General features: G+C 47.7%; 1 protein-coding gene across 2 annotated transcripts in view; it reads right to left on the bottom strand.

The window, feature by feature from the left end:
- SLC9A5 (solute carrier family 9 member A5) overlaps window positions 1-23,878 on the bottom strand; it is a 362,632-nt gene that overhangs the window by 166,217 nt on the left and 172,537 nt on the right. For both annotated transcript variants that reach the window (XM_063945599.1, XM_063945598.1), the window contains exons 4-6: window positions 7,545-7,623; window positions 5,388-5,565; window positions 696-916 (exon numbers count right to left, since the gene is read on the bottom strand). In XM_063945599.1, coding sequence (XP_063801669.1) covers window positions 696-916; window positions 5,388-5,565; window positions 7,545-7,623 — 478 coding nt within the window. The remainder of the gene's footprint in view (window positions 1-695; window positions 917-5,387; window positions 5,566-7,544; window positions 7,624-23,878) is intronic.

The following is a 23,878-nucleotide window of genomic DNA, read 5'->3' as shown; positions in this document are numbered from 1 at the left end:
TCACGCCTTCGGGCATTTGTTCTAAAGGTTCCCTGCATGTCCAAGAACCCTGTACTGCCTCCCAGGTACACATATACCTCAGCCCCTACAACTGAGGCTTCCCCCTGGTCAGCACCAGCCCTCAGTTGTGACACTGTCACTGAGAGCGCTGATGTCTCTCCTGTCACCCAGACACGCTGCTGTTATTGAGAGCTGATGTCTCTCCTGTCTGTCACACAGACACACTGCTGTCATTGGGAGCACTGACATCTCTCCTGTTTGTCACACAGACACGCTGCTGTCACTGGGGGCGCTGATATCTCTCCTGTCTGTCACACAGACACTGCTGTCACTGGGAGTCCTGATGTCTCTCCTGTCTGTCACACAGACACACTGCTGTCACTGGGGGCGCTGATGTCTCTCCTGTCTGTCACACAGACACTGCTGTCACTGGGAGTCCTGATGTCTCTCCTGTCTGTCACACAGACACACTGCTGTCACTGGGAGCGCTGACTTCTCTCCTGCCTGTCACACACACACGTGAGTGACAGTCGCACACCCTGCAAAACACTATACAGCACATTTTGGAGTTCTAGCTCCGTTTAGGTGAGAGCAACCAGAAGCGGTTGTGACCCTGGTGACGGCTGCGTTTCTCTGGTGGATCACTATGGCTGAACGATGGACAAAAAGTCCCCCAACATGAATCACAGACTCACCGATGGCCCTGAACACAAGGATAAAGATGAGGGTGGAGAGGACAAGAGCTGAATCCCACGTCCACTTGGATGTGTCCACCGCAGAGATTCCCAGGAAGATGAAGATGATGGTCTCGGAGCTGCTGGCTAAGGTTTTCATTGTGTATTTGACGGTGGTCCTGGACTTGTTGGAGATATTTGCTTCTACATACTTCTTACAGCATAAGCCGCAGAAAGTCACCCTGGAGAGAGGACAGAGAGACTTCCATTACTATGTATTTTATACCAGTGACAGAACCTAAAAAAACAACCTCAAAATTAACCACAGACCAATATCGACTAATCAAGAACTACAGGCACCAACTACAACTATATAAATAAAAACACTCATCAAACAAATGATTTTCTGCAGAACCACCACTAGGTGGAGCTACAATACTGTTATCTCCAGCGTTCACAGGATTCTATTGAAATCAATCGAAGTGAAGATTTTTATTAACCCTAAGATGATAAAGGGTTGCCCGTATATAACTAGCCCCTGCACAGCGATGAAAGGTAGTTTGAGCCGACATTCAGCTAAACATCTACTCAATGTGGGCCTGATTGTGCGTCGGATCCATGCCTGCATATGAAGCTTTAAAGCATACTTGCCTACCTGACCCTCTCCATGAGGGAGAAAATGCTCTGTTCCTGGACTTTCCTGGTAATGTGTGATTGCCATCACATGTGGTGAGCTAGTTAATTGATAGGAAAGGTGTTTCACCACAGGTGATGGCAATCATACATTACCAGGAAAGTCCAGAAACAGAGCATTTCCTCCCTCATGGAGAGGGTCAGGTAGGCAAGTATGCTTTAAAGCACTTCCCTGGTGTTAAGCTGTCTGTCCAAATGTGCAAGGACTGAGACTCCCATGAGTACACGATGATATACCGCTTGGAGCATCTCTAGATGCACCATGGAAACTTGCATAAGCCTGTCTGTATATAGCCTTCATCTTGGATGTCATCTCTCCACCTCAAACTCAACACTTCCAAAACAGAATAATTATTTTCCCACCAGCCAAGAGTAGTTACCAACCTGATATCTTCATAACTGTTGACAATGCGACTATCCACCCTACCCCACAAGCTCACTGCCTAGGTGTCACCCTTGACTCTGAACTGTCCTTTGTTCCACACATTCAATCTGTCTCCAAATCATGTAACATGCACCTAAAAAACATATCCAAAATACGACCATACCTTACATAAGACACTGCAAAAACTCTGATCTATGCACTCATCATCTCCCGCATTGATTACTGTAATAGTCTCCTTACTGGTCTTCCCAAACATAGGCTCTCACCACTACAATCCATTGTAAATGCAGCTGCGAGGCTAATCTTCCTCGCTAGATGTTGTTCATCTGCTGATCCGCTTTGTCAGTCAGTCATTGGTTACCGGTATTCTACCGTGTTAAATATAAAATACTTTTACTTACATACAAGGCTAATAACCAAACTGCACCATCATACATCTCCTCACTCATCTCAAAATATCTCCCTACCAGATCTCTCCGCTCTGCACAAGATCTGCGTCTCTTGTATTACCTGTTCCCACTCAAAATTACAGGACTTTACCCGGGCTTCACCCACTCTGTGGAATGCCCTCCCACGCACAATAAGACTCTCCTCTAGTCTCCAAACCTTTAAACATTCCCTGAAAACTCATCTCTTCAGACAAGCCTACCAAATTCCAGACCAACACACATAACCTTCAATGCTTCCCTATCCAGTTACATTCCCTCTGCACAGTCCCCATAACCTCACATTTTGTCTTCCAGCATTGCTGGGTGATCTTATCATACAACCCACTAAGAACCTAGCAATCTGGGGAACCATTATGTAACAGGTAGCATCTATCCTTGTGTATCAATGTCTATTTCCCGATAAGCTTGCGAGCAGGGCCTTCCTACCTCTATGTCTGTCTGTCTTTGCCCAGTTTTGTTCTGTAACTGTTGTTCTAATTGTAAAGCGCAACGGACTATGCTGCGCTATATAAGAAACTGCTAATAATAATAATAATAATAATGGCCTTCAATGTGAAGAATTCTGCCTCACTATCAGTGACATGCCACCGCCCAGGAGCTCCCAGTACATTTTCAGAACATTTCCGAGACCGTGCGTCTCCTGTGCGCTTCAATCGCAACTACAATGCGACAAACACACAGCAGAAACAAAATTGCTCTGCTGCGTCAGACTCAGGACCGGGCCCTGTGCGTCAGATATCACATGGTGTGTCTCTTAATTTAGCACCTTTAAAATATACTGTTTATATTATGCGGCATTATCAAATCAATTTCACTTAAAAAGCTTTCGATATATTTTTTCTTTTGAACCTTATTGAAGATACTTAACAACAGTGCTCAAATATGCAAACCCTTACTAAATCACAAACAACCATGACTTAATTCACATACATGGACCCAAATAACGACTCCAGTAGCCGCATAGGGCACACATTGCTACAGTAGGACAGGACCAGGCAACAAGGTGGAAAGTGAGGATGCTTCAAGTGGCAGTGCAGGTTTAGTCCCCCTCCTATGTGCACTCTTGCCCTCCTCTCCAACATCCTTCCGTTACAGAGGGTACCATTTGGGCATGCTACAATATACCCCCCCCCCACCACCACCACACACATTAGTTGCGACCATGATTACAGCTCCCTCCAGTTCATATTGTACCACATTACAGTGAACTACAGTTCAACTTAAGCCATGTTTCCGTGCCTCCTTGTCAATATAACATCCACTGCACACCTCTCCCTGATAATGTAATGTCACACAATCAGGCTGGGCAATGGATCAGAGTCCAATTGCTTAGCAGGCAAATCTGGGAAATTGGTATGCAACTATATAAACCTGAGTGCAGGCCCCCTAAGCTTCTGGGCCCCATAGCAGTGGCATTCCTTGCACCCACTATAGTTATCATATTCCATCTCCAAGCCTAAGACCCACATCCAGCCCAGGTCTTTAGTGTGCGAGCCACAGACAGTCCAGCTGACAGCTGCATAACAATACAGAATTATGAAACATGTTTCTGTCTCCTGACTGCATATCATCAACCTAACCTGCGCCAACCAGCTATAACACAGGAAGGACAGGGAAGCCACTGACAGTATTAGCCCCAACCAAATCATTGTGTAAATGTTTATATATGCTGTAATTGGTGGTTTTGCTCCGTAAACGTTTTTGGCTTGTAATGCTGAAGGTCTGGCACCAAGAGAAAAATGTTGCCTACCCTTGTATTAAAATATTAGGTCACTTTATTCTGGCTATAGATATGTCCGTGTTAGTGTAATAAACCAATGATCTTACTTCCCGGAGCGGATTCTTACACAGAGCGCCGTTAATCATAAGCGGGGTGACTTGATATGACAAAAGTATACACATAATTACTTGGGAAGAAGTCTGTAAGGAAGCCAGTAGGACCTGGGGCAGATCGTGCTGCCTGAGATTTGTAATGTTCTCCTGGTCACACGTATGAGTCACGGTGTTTGTGACAGACGGTCGCTCTGTCCCTAGTGAGATGTCAACGCGTCCTTTCCACATCCCCGCTCTGACTCAGCCTCTCTCCATCAAGCAAGGACTGGCTCCGTCTATACAGAAGTGAGCCATGTGTGATATACCAGGGGTGTGCGATACGTGGGAGCTGTAGATATAATCTCACAGCAGTCTTAAAGGACCATTAAACCACAATGATTTAAATTTCACAAGAAGGTAAAATATACTGTTCGGTGCAACCCTAACATTCCGAGGCAGTTCTGAAATAAAGGATCACTTCCTCTCCATTACAGACTGCTGGTGCTATTCCCGCATCTGGAGAACAATGGGGGTCATTCCGAGTTGATCGTAGCTGTGCTAAATTTGGCACAGCTACGATCATCTTTCCTGACATGCGGGGGGACGCCCAGCACGGGGCTAGTCCGCCTCGCATGTCAGTCCGGCCCACCCCGCAGAAGTGCAAAGGCATCGCACAGCGGCCATGTCTTTGCACTTCAGGAGTAACTCCCGCCCAGCGCAGCTTTAGCGAGCCGTTTCACTCCCTCCCGCCCATCGATCGCCTCTGCCTGTCAATCAGGCAGAGGCGATCTCTGTCCTGCCACGGCCGTCGGCCGTGCCGCATGCACACAAAGGCGTCGGTGCATGCGCAGCAGGGACCCGTTCGCTCTGCTGCGTGAAAACGCAGCGAGCAAAAAAGGTCGGAATGACCCCCAATGTCCGTAGCTGCTGCTGCACATTCTACTGTTAGGAAACATTTTAGTGAAAGAGTAGTAGACGCTGGGAGGAAACGACCAGCAGATGTAATTCGTAGAATGTCCGTAAAGGCCACACCCATTTTCAATACTGCAACGCCAGCTCAAAGCACATGAAACAGAAGATGTGTTAACCTCCCCCCCCCCCCCCCCCCCTTCCACCCTGGAAGAAATCCATCTGCCAGTCCCCAGAGTAAATCCACCCATGTGCGGGGCTAAACTATACAATTGTGTGACAGAGGTCCAGTGTGTGTGTGTGTGTGTGTGTGTGTGTGTGTGTGTGTGTGTGTGTGTGTGTGTGTGTGTGTGTGTGTGTGTGTGTGTGTGTGATTTCAGCTGAGGTAAAACGCGTCATGCTCTATCGTGTTCCCATGTACAGTCAGCAACACGCGTCAGTCACCGACTGGGACAATGTACTCACGCCAGTATAGAGGAAAGCGAGACCATCTCTGCGGTCAGGTGGGCAAGGTACACAATCAGGAAGATGAAGAGCGGCTCTATCATGCGCACCCGCTTGGTAAAACGCGTGATCAGTGCGAGCAGGAAGGCGAAGACTAGGCCAACAGCCGTACCTCCGAGACTCACCACGAAGAAGGAGCCTATTGGAGGAATGAGAGAACATATGGCAGGGTTAGGCAGAGCATAAGCCTAGTGAGAAACACTTTGCAGAGCAGCGACGGCGGACAGGCAGTGATGACATCAGTGACCTCAGGCTCCTGAGCAGGAACGCTTGGCAAGTGATGGCAGATTTGCGAACACCATCAATAAATCAGCTATAGTCTGGTCGCTATGTGTTACAGCACCTGTGTGTTTACTGCGCCATGTTATTAAAGTTTATTTTACATATAACCAACCTTAGTTACTAAAGGTGTACATCCCCTTATATATAACATATACAGGGTGATTCAAAAGTCACAGTACACCCTTTTGTTCTAAAAACTGTTCAGGAAATTGAAAAACTGAATACTCCAGTAAGGTATGGGTGAGGTGGGCTATCTTTTAGGGTATGTACCAAACATGGGCGCCATCTTGAATCTAAGTCAGATTGGAAATAGCAGTTATGGTTCAGAAGTTACAACACTTTTTTGTTGTTGCAGATAGCTGAAGATGGCTTTGACAAAAGAAGAGTGAATTGAGGACATTTTGATGTCTGGAGAACATGCTTCGTTGTGGGCTCTTCATGAAGGATGCCGAAACCATTGTTGAGGTCGTCTCATCAGTAGCACTTTTTGGACGACCACTCTGTGACTTGTCGGACACAGTCCCAGTTTCTCGGAATTTGGAAATTAGGCACCTGACAGTGGGGGTCATTCCGAGTTGATCGTAGCTGTGCTAAATTTAGCACAGTTACAATCATTCACACTGACATGCGGGGGGACGCCCAGCACAGGGCTAATCCGCCCCGCATGTCAGTGCCGGGCACCCCCGCAGAAGTGCAAAGGCATTGCACTTCAAGAGTAGCTCCTGACCAGCGCAGCATTAGCGTGCTTGCCGGGAGCTACTCGTCGCTCCCCGGCCCGCAGCGGCTGCGTATGACGTCACGCAGCTGCCACGGCCTGCCCCCCAATGGTTTGGGCACGCCTGCGTTGGCCGGACCGCTCCACCTAAACGGCGTCTTAACGCCGCCGTTCAGCCCCCTCCCGCCCAGCGACCGCTTCTGTCTCAGAGGCGATCGCTAGGCAACGCTGCCCAGCGCATGCGCAGTTCCGACCCGATCGCTGCGCTGCGAGAAACTACAGCGAGTGATCGGGTCGGAATGACCCCCAGTGGTTATGTGAAATTGGAGGTCTTTCTGGGTGCTGGTTGTTAAAGTCTGCAGCTATGACACGGAAACTTTGTTTTCCAGACATCAAAATGACCTCAATTCTCTCAATTCTCTTTTGTCAAAGCCATCTTCAGTTACCTGCAACAAAAAAAGTGTTGTAACTTTTGAACCATAACTGCTATTTCAAATCTGTTTGCAGCAATAAACTTTTCAGCAAATTCTGTTGTTGTTTGACATATTACACAACCTGCTTTCTATTTGAAAAAACTGATTTATATTCAAGATGGCCGATTTCAAGATGGAGCCCATTTTCAGTACATACCCTAAAAAATAGCCCACCTCACCCATACCTTACTGGAGTATTCAGTTTTCCCATTTCCTGCACAGTTTTCGAAACAAGAGGGTGTACTACGACTTTTGAATCACCTTGTATATTATTCAAATTCTACCTTCACAAAAATCTAGAGATGTGCAACAAATTGAAGACCCCATCTAAAGCCCTACTCGCCTGTCAGAGGGGTAATGTTAATAACTAGAGTTAATACTTATTTCTGTTCCTCGTGTTTATTCGGCTTTTGGACAATGGATTTCAGAACGGGCAATATTGATACCAAATGAATAGGGAATATATTATATTACAGTGTCAACTCATTATACCACCCCTCCTCTTTACCACTAACTTCCCTTACCGCCACCACATTGTTCAATAACTCATTATATATTTCTCCCTCGTCTTAGCACTGCAACCGTCTGCCGTCTGCCATTTCTCCGCTGAACAGAGGTCTATGCACATAGGAACATGTCTTCACTCACCAACTCCTTTCATGTAATCTGTAGCCTGGACGTTCCGCGGACCCATCTCAACAAAAGAATTGAAAACTTTGTATAAAACCTGCAAGGTGTGAAACAGGAGATAAAAATAACCACCCTCGGGCAAAGTTAATTATCCCTGAACAATTCATCTTTACAGGTACATGTAAAATAGGACGCGTCTTACCGGCGGAAGCCACCGCAAAGACACCTGGAAACTGTCACTGTAATTGCCATTTAGAGCATAACGACTTGCACATCAACGCAAAATGATTACTTACATTACATTTAATCCGACAGCAAAATACAAGTGTCACGTGTGTTATAAAATATTATTGGGTACTGCAACTGAACTTAGGTCATTGGGGGAGATGTACTAAGCTGTCGAGAGTGATAAAGTGAAGAGAGATAAAATACCGGCAAACCAGCTCCTAAGTGCCGTGTTACAGGCTGTGTTTGAAAAATGACAGGAGCTGATTGGTTGGTAGTTTATCTCTGTATATTTTATCCCTCTTAAAGACTTTGGTGGTCATTCCGAGTTGATCGCTCGCTAGCTGTTTTTAGCAGCCGTGCAAACGCTATGCCGCCTCCCACTGGGAGTGTATTTTAGCTTAGCAGAAGTGCGAACGAAAGGATCGCAGAGCGGCAGTGTCACGTTTAAATACAGAAATGAGGATCACAAATTATATGTGATCTAAGGGGTGGTGATTACCTCCAGGAATAATCACCAATAATGTTTTCAAGTGACTGTATATATATTATTTTGTACTATTTCAGCCTACATGTGACAAAATGGCTGATATGCAATGTCCTGCACTTAACCTCAATCCATCCAGGCTGGGGGAGATCTGCAGACCATAAAGTTTGAGATGACATGTGCAAGGACCAGACCAGAGGTTATAAATACTGATAAGAGGGAGATGGCCTCCAATAAAATGTGTTTAAAAAAAAAAAAAGAGGGAGATGGCCAGACCAATTACCTGATGGAAGTAAAAGGAGTCCACATGTTTAGATAACAGAGCCGAAACTTCCTGGCTAGTCATAAAGCTGTCCAGGGGGGACAAGGTACAAATCCTCCCAGACCTCACTCTCTTTGAAGGAGATTTCAATGCCTTTGGTCTACACCCCCTCCCCTTCTCCTGTGCTTCTTTCTATCACCAACAAAATGTAAACCTGGTGTAGGTGTTTTGTCCAGCAGGAAACTAGTTAAAAATCCCAAGTGAGGGGGCCTGATGAAGCTGGAGACTGTATCTGTCCCTCTCATGAAAATAGATGTTGTGATCTCTTGGGGACACAGCTGGTAAATGCTGGAGATGACCTGAGTATTCTGTGAAGTCCCCCACGGCAGAAATATCTAAAATTCGCTTGCGTAAGTGAGTAGGGTTTCTGTAAGTTTTTATTTCCTTTTCATTTATTGAGATTGCTGTATTCTGTGTGTGTTTTTAAAATATTCTTAATAATCTTTGTAACCTTTTTGTAACCAAAGCTCTGAAGTATTCTTGAAATTAAAATCCTAATTTTAGTTCTGATTTCAGTTGTTCTTATGAACTCAATGCCTGTGTGGCTCACGCCTACCTATTTTTCTACGTATTGCAGTGTGTGTGTGACAGGTAAAGCTAAAGACACCTGCAACCAGGGCCGGTTCTACCCCTTGTGGCGCCCAGTGCGAGAGTTACCACTGGCGCCCCCCCCCCCCCCCCCCGTGGCAAAACAGTTAGTGTGCGGGGGCGTGGCTTCATAGGGGAGGGGCGTGGCCAGTTATGCTCACAGTAGCTGTGCCCCCCAGTTGATTTGCCCCTGTAGATATGCCCCCAGTAGTTGTGCCCCCTCTTTATTTGCTCTCAGTATTTGTGCCTCCTCTTTATTTGCCCCCAGTAGTTGTGCCCCCTCTTTATTTGCGCCTCCTCTTTATTTTGCCCCCAGTAGTTGTGCCCCCTCTTTATGTGCCCCCAGTATTTGTGCCTCCTCTTTATTTGCCCCCAGTTGTTGTGCCCCCTCTTTATTTGCCCCCTGTAGTTGTGCCCCCTCTTTATGTGCCCCCAGTATTTGTGCCTCCTCTTTATTTGCCCCCAGTTGTTGTGCCCCCTCTTTATTTGCCCCATGTCGCTGTGCCCCCCCGCTTACAAACACACACACACACAAAATAATAAAAACAATACTTACCACTGCCCCGCTCCTGCTTCTTCTGCTGCTGCTGCTCCGTCAGTCTGGCCGCCCGCTCCTCTCTATAGGAGAGACGTCAATGACGTCTCTCCCATAGCGCCGCACAGACACTAGAGGTCAATAACGACCTCTAGTGTTTGTGCCTGGAGCCGGCTGCAGCGGACGCCCACACAGCCCACGGCGTCTGCTGCAGCCGTGGAGCAGGGAGCGGAGTGCGGGCAGGCGGCGGTGCCTGCGGCCGCTCCCCCAGGCCGCAGCGCCCCGGGCAAAGGCACTGCTTGCCCGCACCAAGGACCGCTCCTGCCTGCAACGTCCGTAATACGTTGAAAAGTCTTTGCTGGTGGCAGCTGAAAGTATTTAAGTAATCCCGTGTGTCAAAGTGACCCCCGTACGGCGCGTGTGGCAGTTCGCAAATTGGCGTATTTGTGGAATTGGCCGGCAGCGTCGTCACAGGCAGCAAAAAAAATTTGTGCAGTTTTAGAGTAGCTCAATACCTACTCAGCGCTTGCGATAACTTCAGACTGTTCAGTTCCTGTTTTGACGTCACAAACACGCCCTGCGTTCGCCCAACCATGCCTGCTTTTTCCTGGCACGCCTGCGTTTTTTCGAACACTCCCTGAAAACGGTCAGTTGACTCCCAGAAAAGCCCACTTCATGTCAATCACTCTGCGGCCAGCAATGCGACAGAAAAGCTAGACCCTGTGTGAAACTACATCGTTCGTTGTAATAGTACGTCGTGCGTGCGCATTGCAGTGCATACGCATGCGCAGAAGTGCCTTTTTTTGCCTCTTCGCTGCACAGCAAACGAATGCAGCTAGCGAACAACTCAGAATGACCACCTTAGTACATGTGTCCCATTGTGCATAGTAAATATGAACAAGCTACGTAGAAAATCAAACAAATGTATTATTTCACTTTACTACGCGTCTCTTGGGAAGAAACCGCTCTGCTAATGGAAGTTTATTACAAATAAACATATTTATCTGAATGTCTTTACATTTAGCAGCATGTTTATATATAAAGAAACTTAATTTTTTAACATGTATTCCCTTTAATGTCATTGAAGACATACTGGGGCTGCTTCTGAGCTGCAAGCAAAGCAAAGGAGCAAGAGGCTTATTTACTACAATCAGATGCGGTTGTGATGCAATAAATTCACATATACAGGTTGAGTATCCCTTATCCAAAATGCTTGGGACCAGAGGTATTTTGGATATGGGATTTTTCCGTATTTTGGAATAATTGCATACCATAATGAGATATCATGGTGATGGGACCTAAGTCTAAGCACAGAATGCATTTATGTTACATATACACCTTATACACACAGCCTGAAGGTCATTTTAGCCAATATTTTTTATAACTTTTTGCATTAAACAAAGTGTGTGTACATTCACACAATTCATTTATGTTTCATATACACCTTATACACACAGCCTGAAAATCTTATAATACAATATTTTTAATAACTTTGTGTATTATACAAAGTTTGTGTACATTGAGCCATCAGAAAACAAAGGTTTCACTATCTCACTATCACTCCGAAAATTCCGTATTTCGGAATATTCCGTATTTCGGAATATTTGGACACGGGATACTCAACCTGTATATACAATGCGATATTTGAAAATATTGCATGAATGCATTAAAACGTGTATGCCGGGACAGAGATTGCGAGAAAGCTCTGTCCCCGGCGAATCCACTTGCTGCACTTTTTAGGTATTTTTCACAAACAATACCCTGAGAATGTGTTTGCAATGTGTACCGGCAATCCCTGCCCGCGTGATGAGTTTGCCCTGGATCTCCCCCTATGTGCTCCTGCCTGCTCTATTGTCCCTCTGCCATCTATAATAGACAGTAATAAAATAAAATATAACTTATCTGCACACTGCACCCAGGGATTGGTGAACGCCTTCTCTGTGACATGGTCAGCTGATCTGTGCAATTAGCTGAGGTGCAGTGAAAGTCCTGACTAGGGTGGCCAATCCTGAGATCGGCGGAATTCCGGGATTTGAGGCCAAAAAATTGTATTTTAATACCTACCGGTAAATCCTTTTCTCTTAGTCCGTAGAAGATGCTGGGGATGCTTTAAGAACCATGGGGTATAGACGGGATCCGCAGGAGACATGGGCACTTTAAGACTTTAAAAGGGGTGTGAACTGGCTCCTCCCTCTATGCCCCTCCTCCAGACTCCAGTTATAGGAACTGTGCCCAGGGAGACGGACATTTAGAGGAAAAGGATTTATTAAATTTTTTAAAACTAAGGTGAGATACATACCAGCTCACACCTCAAACACGCCGTACAACATGGCATTCAACAACAACGCATGCAACGGCATGACCAACATCAGTCACAGACTGACTGAACTTAACTCAACATGAGTGTAACCATAACCAAACTGCAGATACAGCCCGCACTGGGACGGACGCCCAGCATCCTCTACGGACTAAGAGAAAAGGATTTACCGGTAGGTATTAAAATCCTATTTTCTCATACGTCCTAGAGGATGCTGGGGATGCTTCAAGAACCATGGGGTTTATACCAAAGCTCTAGAACGGGCGGGAGAGTGCGATTGACAAAACAAGAGGTCCTCCTCAGCCAGGGTATCAAACTTGTAAAACTTCGCAAAGGTGTTTGAACCCGACCAAGTAGCAGCTTGGCAAAGCTGTAATGCCGAGGCCCCTCGGGCAGCCGCCCAGGATGAGCCCACCTTTCTGGTAGAATGGGCTTTCACCGATTTCGGTAACGGCAATCCTGCCGTAGAATGAGCCTGCTGAATCGTATTACAGATCCAGCGCGCAATAGTCTACTTGGAAGCAGGAGCCACAATCTTGTTGGAAGCCCATAGGACAAACAGAGCCTCTGTTTTCCTAATCTGCGCCGTTCTTGCAACATATATTTTCAAAGCTCTGACCACATCGAGAGACTTCGAGTAGCCACTGGCACAATAGGCTGGTTTACGTGAAATGATGAAACCACTTTTGGCAGAAATTGCTGGCGAGTTCTCAACTCCGCTCTATCAGCATGGAAGATTAAATAGGGGCTTTTGTGAGACAAAGCCGCCAACTCAGATACCCGCCCTGCGGATGCCAAGGCCAACAACATAACTACTTTCCAAGTAAGGAATTTCAACTCAACCTTACGCAAAGGTTCGAACCAATGAGATTGCAGGAACTGCAATACCACATTAAGATCCCACGGTGCCACAGAAGGCACAAACGGAGGTTGGATGTGCAGAACGCCTTTCACGAAGGTCTGAACTTCCGGAAGGGAGGCCAATTCTTTCTGAAAGAAGATTGATATGGCCGAAATTTGTACTTAAATAGAGCCTAACTTTAGGCCCGCATCCACACCTGCTTGCAAAAAATGGAGCAAACGCCCCAGCTGAAATTCCTCCGTAGGAGCCATCTTGGATTCCCACCAAGACACATATTTCCTCCAAATACGGTGGTAATGCTTTGCCGTTACTTCTTTTCTAGCCTGAAGAAGTGTGGGAATGACTTCACTGGGAATACCCTTTCGGGCTAGGATTTGACGTTCAACCGCCATGCCGTCAAATGCAGCCGCGGTAAGTCTTGATACATGCACGGTTCCTCCCGTAGAGGAAGAGGCCAGGGATCTTCTATGAGCAACTCCTGAAGATCTGGATACCAGGCCCTCTTTGGCCAGTCTGGAACAATGAGTATCGCCTGAACCCTTGTTCTTTTTATAATCTCTATCACCTTTGGAATGAGTGGAAGTGGAGGGAACACATAGACCGACGGAAACACCCACGGTGTCACTAGGGAGTCCACCGCTATTGCTTGAGGGTCCCTCGACGTGGAACAATATCTCTGAAGTTTCTTGTTGAGGCGGGACGCCATCATGTCTATTTGAGGAATTCCCCAACGACTTGTCACTTCTGCAAAGGCCTCTTGATGAAGACCCCACTCTCCTGGATGGAGATCATGTCTGCTGAGGAAGTCTGCTTCCCAGCTGTCCACTCCCAGAATGAAAATTGCTGACAGAGCCTTTACATGTCTTTCTGCCCAGAGGAGGATCTTCGTCACCTCTGGCATTGCCGCTCTGCTTTTCGTTCCGCCCTGCCTGTTTATGTACGTGACTGCTGTTACATTGTCCGACTGGATCTGCACGGAATGATCTTGAAGAAGATGTACCGCTTGTTGAAGGCCGTTGTAAATGGCTCTCAATTCCAGCACGTTTATGTAAAGGCATGCTTCCTGACTTGACCATTTTCCTTGGAAGCTTTCCCCCTGAGTGACAGCTCCCCAGCCTCGGAGACTTGCATCCATGGTTACCAGGACCCAGTCCTGAATCCCGAACCTGCGTCCCTCTAGTAGGTGAGAACTGTGTAGCCACCACAGGAGCGAAATCCTGGCTTTTGACGACAGGATTATCTTCCGGTGCATGTGTAGGTGGGATTCCGACCACTTGTCCAACAGGTCCCACTGGAATACCCTGGCATGGAACCTGCCAAACTGTATGGCCTCGTAGGGCACCACCATCTTCCCCAACAACCAAATGCACTGATGGATCGACACACTCGATGGTTTCAATATCTGTTTTACCATTTTCAGGATTTCCAGAGCCTTTTCCACCGGAAGAAATACTCTCTGAACTTCTGTGTCCAGAATCATCCCGAGAAAAGACAATCTTGTCAGCGGTTCCAACTGTGACTTTGGATAATTTATGATCCAACTGTGTTGTGGAGTATTGACAGGGAGAGTGTGATGTTTTGTAACAACTGCTCCCTGGATCTCGCCTTTATCAGGAGATCGTCTAGATAAGGAATTATATTGACTCCTTTTTGACGCAGGAGAACCATCATCTCCGCCATCACCTTGGTGAATACCCTCGGCGCCGCGGAGAGACCGAAAGGTAACGTCTGGAATTGGTAATGGCAATCCTGAACCGCGAATCTCAGATAAGCCTGGTGAGGAGGATAAATGGGAACATGCAGGTAAGCATCTTTTATGTCTACAGACACCACGTAGTCCCCCTCCTCCAGACTGGAAATCACTGCCCTCAGTGATTCCATTTTGAACTTGAATCGTTTCAAGTAGAGATTCATATTTTTTAGGTTTAGGATCGGTCTGACCGAGCCGTCCGGCTTCGGAACTACAAAAAGGCTTTAATAAAACCCCTCCCCTTGTTGTGACAAAGGTACCAGGACTATGACCTGATCCTGACATAATTTTTGGATTGCCGCTGTTACTGTTTCCCTTTCTGGAAGAGAAGCTGGCAAGGTCGATTTGAAAAATCGGCATGGAGGAATGTCTTGAAACTCCAACTTGTATCCCTGGGACACTATTTGCAACACCCAGGGATCCAGGCCAGACAGAATCCAACCTTGGATTAACAGTTTGAGACGTGCCCCCATCCGAGCGGCCTCCCGCAAAGGAGCCCCAGCGTCATGCTGAAGATTTGGCAGAAGTAGGGGTAGACTTCTGCTCCTGGGAACCTGAAGCTGCTGTGGACTTCTTTCCCTTTCCCCTTCCCCTAAACGCAAAGAAGGGGGAACCTCTCGCTTTTTTGTATTTATTGGGCCGAAAAGGACTGCATGTGCGGGTGATATGTCTTTTTTGCCGGTGCAGGCGCAGAGGGCAAAAATGACGACTTACCTGCGGTAGCCGCCGAGACTAACGCATCCAGTCCATCGCCAGATAAGGCCTCACCTTTATATGGGAGAGCCTCCATATTTCTTTTGGAATCTGCATCCGCGTTCCACTGGCGAATCCACAACGCCCTCCGAGCCGATACTGCCATGGTAGCGGCTTGTGAACTCAAGAGTCCAATATCTTTCATTGCATCTAGCATGTATGCGGCAGCGTCTTTGATAATCCCTAACTTAAGGAGTATCTCATCTTTATCAATCGTGTCAATTTCTGATGACACGCTATCTAACCATTTTTCAATAGCGCGACTTACCCACGCGCAAGCAATTGTGGGCCTGAGCAGCATACCATTGGCAACATAAATGGATTTCAATGTAGTTTCCATCTTTCGGTCTGCCAGCTCTTTTAGCGAAGCCGTGCCAGGTGCAGGGAGAATTACCTTCTTTGTCAACCTGGACAGTGCACTGTCTAACACAGGGGGTGACTCCCATTTTTTCCTGTCCTCCACCGGGAAAGGATAAGCTATCTGAATTCTCTTGGGAATACGAAATTTCTTTTCGGGATTCACCCACATCCCTTCAAAGAGTGTATTAAGCTCGTGGGAAGGAGGGAAAGTGACCTTAGATTTCTTTTCTTTATAGAAATAAGCCTTCTCCTGATGTACAGGAGTGGCTTCCGTGACTTCCAGAACTTCCCTTATAGCCACAATCATATATTGTATATTTTTTGCCAATTTATGATCTGTTTCTCTGGAGTCACTATCGTCTACATAAGAATCAGTGTCCGTGGCGGTATCAGTATTCACAATGGCCCTCATTCCGAGTTGATCGGTCGCAAGGCGAATTTAGCAGAGTTACACACGCTAAGGCTACGCCTACTGGGAGTGTATCTTAGCTTCTTAAAATTGCGACCGACGTAATCGCAATATTGCGATTACAAACTACTTAGCAGTTTCTGAGTAACTTCAACCTTACTCTGCCAGTGCGATCAGTTCAGTGCTTGTCGTTCCTGGTTTGACGTCACAAACACACCCAGCGTTCGCCCAGACACTCCCCCGTTTCTCCAGCCACTCCTGCGTTTTTTCCGGAAACGGTAGCGTTTTCAACCACACGCCCATAAAACGCCGTGTTTCCGCCCAGTAACACCCATTTCCTGTCAATCACATTACGATCGCCGGAGCGATGAAAAAGCCGTGAGTAAAAATACTATCTTCATTGTTAAATTACTTGGCGCAGTCGCAGTGCGAATATTGCGCATGCGTACTAAGCGGATTTTCATTGCGATGCGATGAAAAATACCGAGCGAACGACTCGGAATGAGGGCCAATATTCGCAAATGGTCTCTTATGTGACCCAGAGGGGTCGCCTGCGGATGGAAGAACAGAGCCCTGAAAAATCACATCCTCCACAGATTTTCTCCAGCACTCAGCATGAGATTCAGACTTATCTAATCTATTGATATGATGCATACTATCACGTATTTCTTTCACCCATGCAGGCTCTTGGTGTGCCGGCAGCGCCACCACATTACACTTCTGTGTCCCTAAAATGGTTTCCTCCGGGGAGGAACTCCCTGCCTCTGACATGTCTTACACACGTGTACAACACACACACAGACACACTGGGACTTATAGGGGACAGACCCACAGTAAAATCTGTCAGAGGGACACAGTTTAGGAGCAGCCAGTTCACAACCCCAGCGCCAGCATCTAATGCCTGTGAACACAGAATGCCCACTGACATGCAGCGCTTTTTACATAGTAAAACACACTTGTAAAGCACCAAATTCGCTTGTGCCCCCTCCTGTTTTGCACCCTGATACTTGTAGTCAGAAGTGAAGGAGGACCAGCGATGTCTCTGCAGCCTGAGAGAGAAAATGGCACTGAGCAGTGTGCTGGCTGCCTGAGGAAGAAGCTCCGCCCTTTTTACCTTTAGAAACTTTTCATAATATTTATACTGGTGGGGGTAGGGCTGTGCATGGGCATCTTATGCCCTCTTTTTGCCAGTTTATAGAGGTGTTTTTGCTGCCCAGGGCACCCCACCCCCTGCAGTGCCTGTGTGTGTGGGCAGCAATGGCGCGGTGCGCTCCCACCAGCCGTGCTGTACCTCAGCCGTCACTTTTCTTGATAGAAGATCTGTCTTCTTCTACTCACCTGTCTTCTGGACTTCTGGTTCTGTGAGGGGGGTGATGGCGTGCTGTGGGAGTGAGCATCTAGACACGGCTAGCGTTCAGTACCCTTCAGGAGCTAATGGTGTCCTGTCAGCCAGAATCAGAGCCATGAAACTCTTCAGGAAGTTGGTTCCTACTTCTGCCCCCTCAGTCCCACAAAGCAGGGAGACTGTTGCCAGCAGTTCTCCCTGAAACAAAAAACCTAACATAAGTCTTTTCAGGGAAGCTCAGTAGAGCTCCCCTAGAGTGCATCCAGTCTGCCTGGGCACATTTCTAAAACTGAGGTCTGGAGGAGGGGCATAGAGGGAGGAGCCAGTTCACACCCATTGAAAAGTCTTAAGAGTGCCCATGGCTCCTGCGGAACCGTCTATACCCCATGGTCATGAAGTGGACCCCAGCATCCTCTAGGACGTATGAGAAAACATTTTGTGCAGTTTCAGAGTAGCTCTGGACTTACTCAGCCGCTGCGATAACTTCAGTGTTTTCGGTGCCGGAATCGACCTCAGACACCCGCCCTGCAAACGCCTGGACACGCCTGTGTTTTCCCAAACACTCCCAGAAAACGGTCAGTTGACACCCATAAACACCTTCTTCCTGTCAATCGCCTTGCATTCGGCTGTGCGAATGGAATCTTCGCTAAATCCATCGCCCAGCATCGATCCTCTTTGTACCCGTACGACGTGCCTGCGATTACGGTGCATACGCATACGCAGTTTTGCCGTTTTTTTTACCTAATCAGCGAGCAAACAACTCGGAATGACCCCCCGTGTCCCATATGCTGCTACTGAAATCTGACCCTACAATGCCTGTTAGCCCTCTGTGTTCCAGTTCTTCCCTGTATTGTGTGTTGTATATTATTCCAGCCAATTATCCTGCGGTCTCCAGTCAATTGTGTTAGCTTGAGATTTAAGACCTGACGGCACCCTAAGTACCGATGTGTGTGTGTGTATGTGTAATACACTAAGGGAACAACGGACGGCTGCTATAGGCAGAAGACCCTTTGAGTGACTCTAGGGATCCTACCCTACTCTTGGCACCACTGGATTTGGGAGGAGCGTGTCCTAGCTCAAATCTAAATTACAGTGTAATAATAAAGCAGTCCAGCATTTGCGAGCTACATGCAAAAGCAGATAGTATTTACCCTGACTGCAAACATACTAAATGTATTTGCCCCCCTTGCATTGCAGCATGTTTTTTTGTTTGTTTTTTGCTTTGTTCCCAACTCAGAAACAGCCACAATATGTTGGTGATAAGTTTGTGATCCTCTCACCAGCAATGCAATCCACCATAAATCCAGGCCGTAAGGAACCAGAGTCAAACGTAATGCCGATGTTTGCAGAGTTGAGTGATTATTTGCTGCTGTGCATGTGCAAAAAGTCCCAAAAACGCCTGCGGCACATGCGTACCACTGAGTGTACACAGAGACTGCTGTTGCGCATAGAGTCACTGGCATTTCAACTGGCGGCGCAAAGCCGTTGATGTTCCTGGGCGGTGATTGGGAGGTAGCCTGAAAAATAAGATTTTACTCACCGGTAAATCAATTTCTCGTAGTCCGTAGTGGATGCTGGGGACTCCGTAAGGACCATGGGGAATAGCGGCTCCGCAGGAGACTGGGCACAGCTAAGAAAGAATTAGGACTACCTGGTGTGCACTGGCTCCTCCCACTATGACCCTCCTCCAGACTTCAGTAAGGATACTGTGCCCGGAAGAGCTGACACAATAAGGAAAGGATTTTGAATCCCGGGTAAGACTCATACCAGCCACACCAATCACACCGTATAACTCGTGATATTATACCCAGTTAACAGTATGAACATAACAGAGCCTCTCAACAGATGGCTCAACAATAACCCTTTTAGTTAACAATAACTATATACAAGTATTGCAGACAGTCCGCACTTGGGACGGGCGCCCAGCATCCACTACGGACTACGAGAAATAGATTTACCGGTGAGTAAAATCTTATTTTCTCTAACGTCCTAGTGGATGCTGGGGACTCCGTAAGGACCATGGGGATTATACCAAAGCTCCCAAACGGGCGGGAGAGTGCGGATGACTCTGCAGCACCGAATGAGAGAACTCAAGGTCCTCCTCAGCCAGGGTATCAAATTTGTAGAATTTTGCAAACGTGTTTGCCCCTGACCAAGTAGCAGCTCGGCAAAGTTGTAAAGCCGAGACCCCTCGGGCAGCCGCCCAAGAAGAGCCCACTTTCCTCGTGGAATGGGCTTTTACAGATTTAGGCTGCGGCAGGCCAGCCACAGAATGCGCAAGCTGAATTGTGCTACAAATCCAGCGAGCAATAGTCTGCTTTGAAGCAGGAGCACCCATCTTGTTTGGTGCATACAGGATAAATAGCGAGTCAGTCTTCCTGACTCCAGCCGTCCTGGAAACATACATTTTCAAGGCCCTGACTACGTCCAGAAACTTGGAGTCCTCCAAGTCCCTAGTAGCCGCAGGCACCACGATAGGTTGGTTCAAGTGAAAAGCTGATACCACCTTAGGAAGAAACTGGGGACTAGTCCTCAATTCTGCCCTATCCATATGGAAAATCAAATAGGGGCTTTTGCATGACAAAGCCGCCAATTCTGCCACCCGCCTTGCCGAAGCCAAGGCCAAAAGCATGACCACTTTCCACGTGAGATATTTTAAATCCACGGTTTTGAGTGGCTCAAACCAATGTGACTTTAGGAAACCCAACACCACGTTGAGGTCCCATGGTGCCACTGGAGGCACAAAAGGAGGCTGAATATGCAGCACTCCCTTGACAAATGTCTGAATTTCAGGCAGTGAAGCCAGTTCCATTTTGGAAGAAAATCGATAGAGCCGAAATCTGGACCTTAATGGAACCCAATTGTAGGCCCATAGTCACCTCTGACTGTAGGAAGTGCAGAAATCGACCTAGCTGAAATTTCTCCTTTGGGGCCTTCCTGGCCTCACAGTACGCAACATATTTCCGCCCTATGCGGTGATAATGGTTAGCGGTCACTTCTTTCCTAGCTTTAAATAGCGTAGGGATAACTTCCTCCGGAATTCCCTTTTCCTTCAGGATCCGGCGTTCAACCGCCATGCCGTCAACGCAGCCGCGGTACGTCTTGAAACAGACAGGCCCCCTGCTGCAGCAGGTCCTGTCTGAGGGGCAGAGGCCATAGGTCCTCTGAGATCATTTCTTGGAGTTCTGGTTACCAAGCTCTTCTTGGCCAACCCGGAACAATGAGTATAGTTCTTACTCCTCTCCTTCTTATTATTCTCATTACCCTGGGTAAGAGAGGCAGAGAAGGGAACACATACACCAACTGGTACACCCACGGTGTTACCAGAGCGTCCACAGCTATCGCCTGAGGGTCCTTGACCTGGCGCAATATCTTTGTAACTTTTAGTTGAGGCGGGACGCCATCATGTCCACCTGTGGCCTTTCCCAACGGTGTACAATCATTTGGAAGACTTCTGGATGAAGTCCCCACTCTCCCGGGTGGAGGTCGTGTCTTCTGAGAAAGTCTGCTTCTCAGTTGTCCACTCCGGGAATGAACACTGCTGACAGTGCTAACACATGATTTTCCGCCCATCGGAGAATCCTTGTGGCTTCTGCCATCGCCATCCTGCTTCTTGTGCCGCCCTGTTGTGTACATGAGCGACCGCCGTGATGTTGTCTGACTGGATCAGCACCGGCCGGTGTTGAAGCAGGGGTCTAGCCTGACTTAGGGCATTGTAAATGGCCCTTAGTTCCAGAATATTTATGTGTAGGGAAGTCTCCTGACTTTTCCATAGCCTTGGAAGTTTCTTCCCTGTGTGACTGCCCCCCAGCCTCGAAGGCTGGCATCCGTGGTCACCAGGACCCAGTCCTGTATGCCGAATCTGCGGCCCCCTAGAAGATGAGCACTCTGCAGCCACCACAACAACGACACCCTGGCCCTTGGAGACAGGGTTATCCGCCGATGCATCTGAAGATGCGACCCGGACCACATGTCCAACAGATCCCACTGGAAAATCCTTGAATGGGACCTGGCGAATGGAATTTCTTCGTAAGAAGCTACCATCCTTCCCAGGGCTCGCGTGCATTGATGCACCGACACCTGTATACGTATTAGGAGGTCTCTGTCTAGAGACGACAACTCCTTGGACTTCTCCTCCGGGAGAAACCCTTTTTATCCTGTTCTGTGTCCAGAACCATATTCAGGAACAGTAGACGCGTCGTAGGAACCAGCTGCAACTTTGGAATATTCAGAATTCAGCCGTGCTGTTGTAGCACTTCCCGAGATAGTGCTACTCCGCCGAACAACTGCTCCCTGGACCTCGCCTTTATAAGGAGATCGTCCAAGTACGGGACAATTATTTCGGCCATTACCTTGGTAAATACCTCGGTGCCGGGGACAGACCAACGGCAACGTCTGGAATTGGTAATGACAATCCTGTACCACAATTTTGAGGTACTCCTGGTGAAAAGAGTAAATAGGGACATGCAGGTAAGCATCCTTGATGTCCAGTGATACCATCCAGGCTTGCAATAATCGCCCTGAGCGATTCCATTTCGAACTTGAACCTTCGTATATAAGTGTTCAAGGCTTTCAATGTTAGAATGGGTCTCACCGAACCGTCTGGTTTCGGTACCACAACATTTTGGAATAGTAACCCCGGCCTTGTTGAAGGAGGGGTACCTAGATTTCACCTGCTGGAAGTGCAGCTTGTGAATTGCCGCCAGTACTACCTTTCTCCGAGGGCAGCAGGCAAGGCTGAGGTGAGGTAACGGTGAGGGGGAGTCGCCTCGAACTCCAGCCTGTATCCCTGTGATACTATTTGCAGAACCTAGGGATCCACCTGTGGGCAAACCCACTGGTCCCTGAAGTTCCCGAGACGCGCCCCTACCGCACCTGTCTCCACCTGTGGAGCCCCAACGTCAAGCGGTGGACTCAGAGGAAGCGGGGGAAGATTTTTGATCCTGGGAACTGGCTGCTGGTGCAGCTTTTTCCTTCTTCCCTTGTCTCTGTGCAGAAAGGAAGCGCCTTTGACCCGCTTGCTTTTCTGAAGCCGAAAGGACTGTACCTGAAAATACGGTGCTTTCTTTGGCTGTGAGGAAACCTGAGGTAAAAAAAAATTTCTTCCCAGCTGTTGCTGTGGATACGAGGTCCCAGAGACCATCCCCAACAATTCCTCACCCTTATAAGGCAGAATCTCCATGTGCCTTTTATAGGCAGCATCACCTGTCCACTGCCGGGTTTCTAATACCCTCCTGGCAGAATGGACATTGCATTAATTCTGGATGCCAGCCGGCAAATATCCCTCTGTGCATCCTTTATATATAAGACAACGTCTTTAATATGCTCTATGTTAGCAAACTATTTTCCCTGTCCTAGAGTATTAATATTATCTGACAGGGTATCAGACCACGCTGCAGCAGCACTATTTATGCTGAGGCGATTGCAGGTCTCAGTATATAACCTGAGTGTGTATATACAGACTTCAGGATAGTCTCCTGCTTTTTATCAGCAGGCTCCTTCAAGGTGGCCGTATCCTAAGACGGCAGTGCCACCTTTTTTGACAAACGTGTGAGCGCCTTATCCACCCTAAGGGATATCTCCCAACGTGACCTATCCTCTGGCGGGAAAGGGCATGCCATCAGTAACTTTTTAGAAATTACCAGTTTCTTATTGGGGGAACCCACGCTACTTTACACACTTCATTCATTCATCTGATGGGGGAACAAAACACTGGCTGCTTTTTCTCCCCAAAAATAAAACCCCTTTTATGTGGTACTTGGGTTCATGTCAGAAATGCGTAACACATTTTTTATTGCCGAGATCATGTAACGGATGTTCCTGGTGGATTGTGTATATGTCTCAATCTCGTCGACACTGGAGTCAGACTCCGTGTCGACATCTGTGTCTGCCATCTGAGGTAACGGGCGCTTTTTTGAGCCCCTGATGGCCTTTGAGACGCCTGGGCAGGCGCGGGCTGAGAAGCCGGCTGTCCCACAGCTGTTTTACGTCATCCAGCCTTGTAAGGAGTTGACATTGTCGTTTAATACCTTCCACCTATCCATCCACTCTGGTGTCGGCCCCACAGGGGACGACATCCCATTTATCGGCCTCTGCTCCACCTCCACGTAACCTTCCTCATCCCACATGTCGACACAGCCGTACCGACACACAGCACACACACAGGGAATGCTCTGACTGAGGACAGGACCCCACAAAGTCCTTTGGGGAGACAGAGAGAGAGTATGCCAGCACACACCAGAGCGCTATATAATGCAGGGATTAACACTATAACTGAGTGATTTTTCCCCCAATAGCTGCTTGTATAACAATATTGCACCTAAATTTTGTGCCCCCCCTCTCTTTTTAACCCTTTGAGCCTGAAAACTACAGGGGAGAGCCTGGGGAGCTGTCTTCCAG

Source organism: Pseudophryne corroboree, chromosome 11 (assembly GCF_028390025.1).
Source record: "Pseudophryne corroboree isolate aPseCor3 chromosome 11, aPseCor3.hap2, whole genome shotgun sequence".
Taxonomy (NCBI): domain Eukaryota; kingdom Metazoa; phylum Chordata; class Amphibia; order Anura; family Myobatrachidae; genus Pseudophryne; species Pseudophryne corroboree.
The sequence above is the reverse complement of the archived record's forward strand: the minus strand, read 5'-3'. Positions and strand labels throughout refer to the sequence as shown.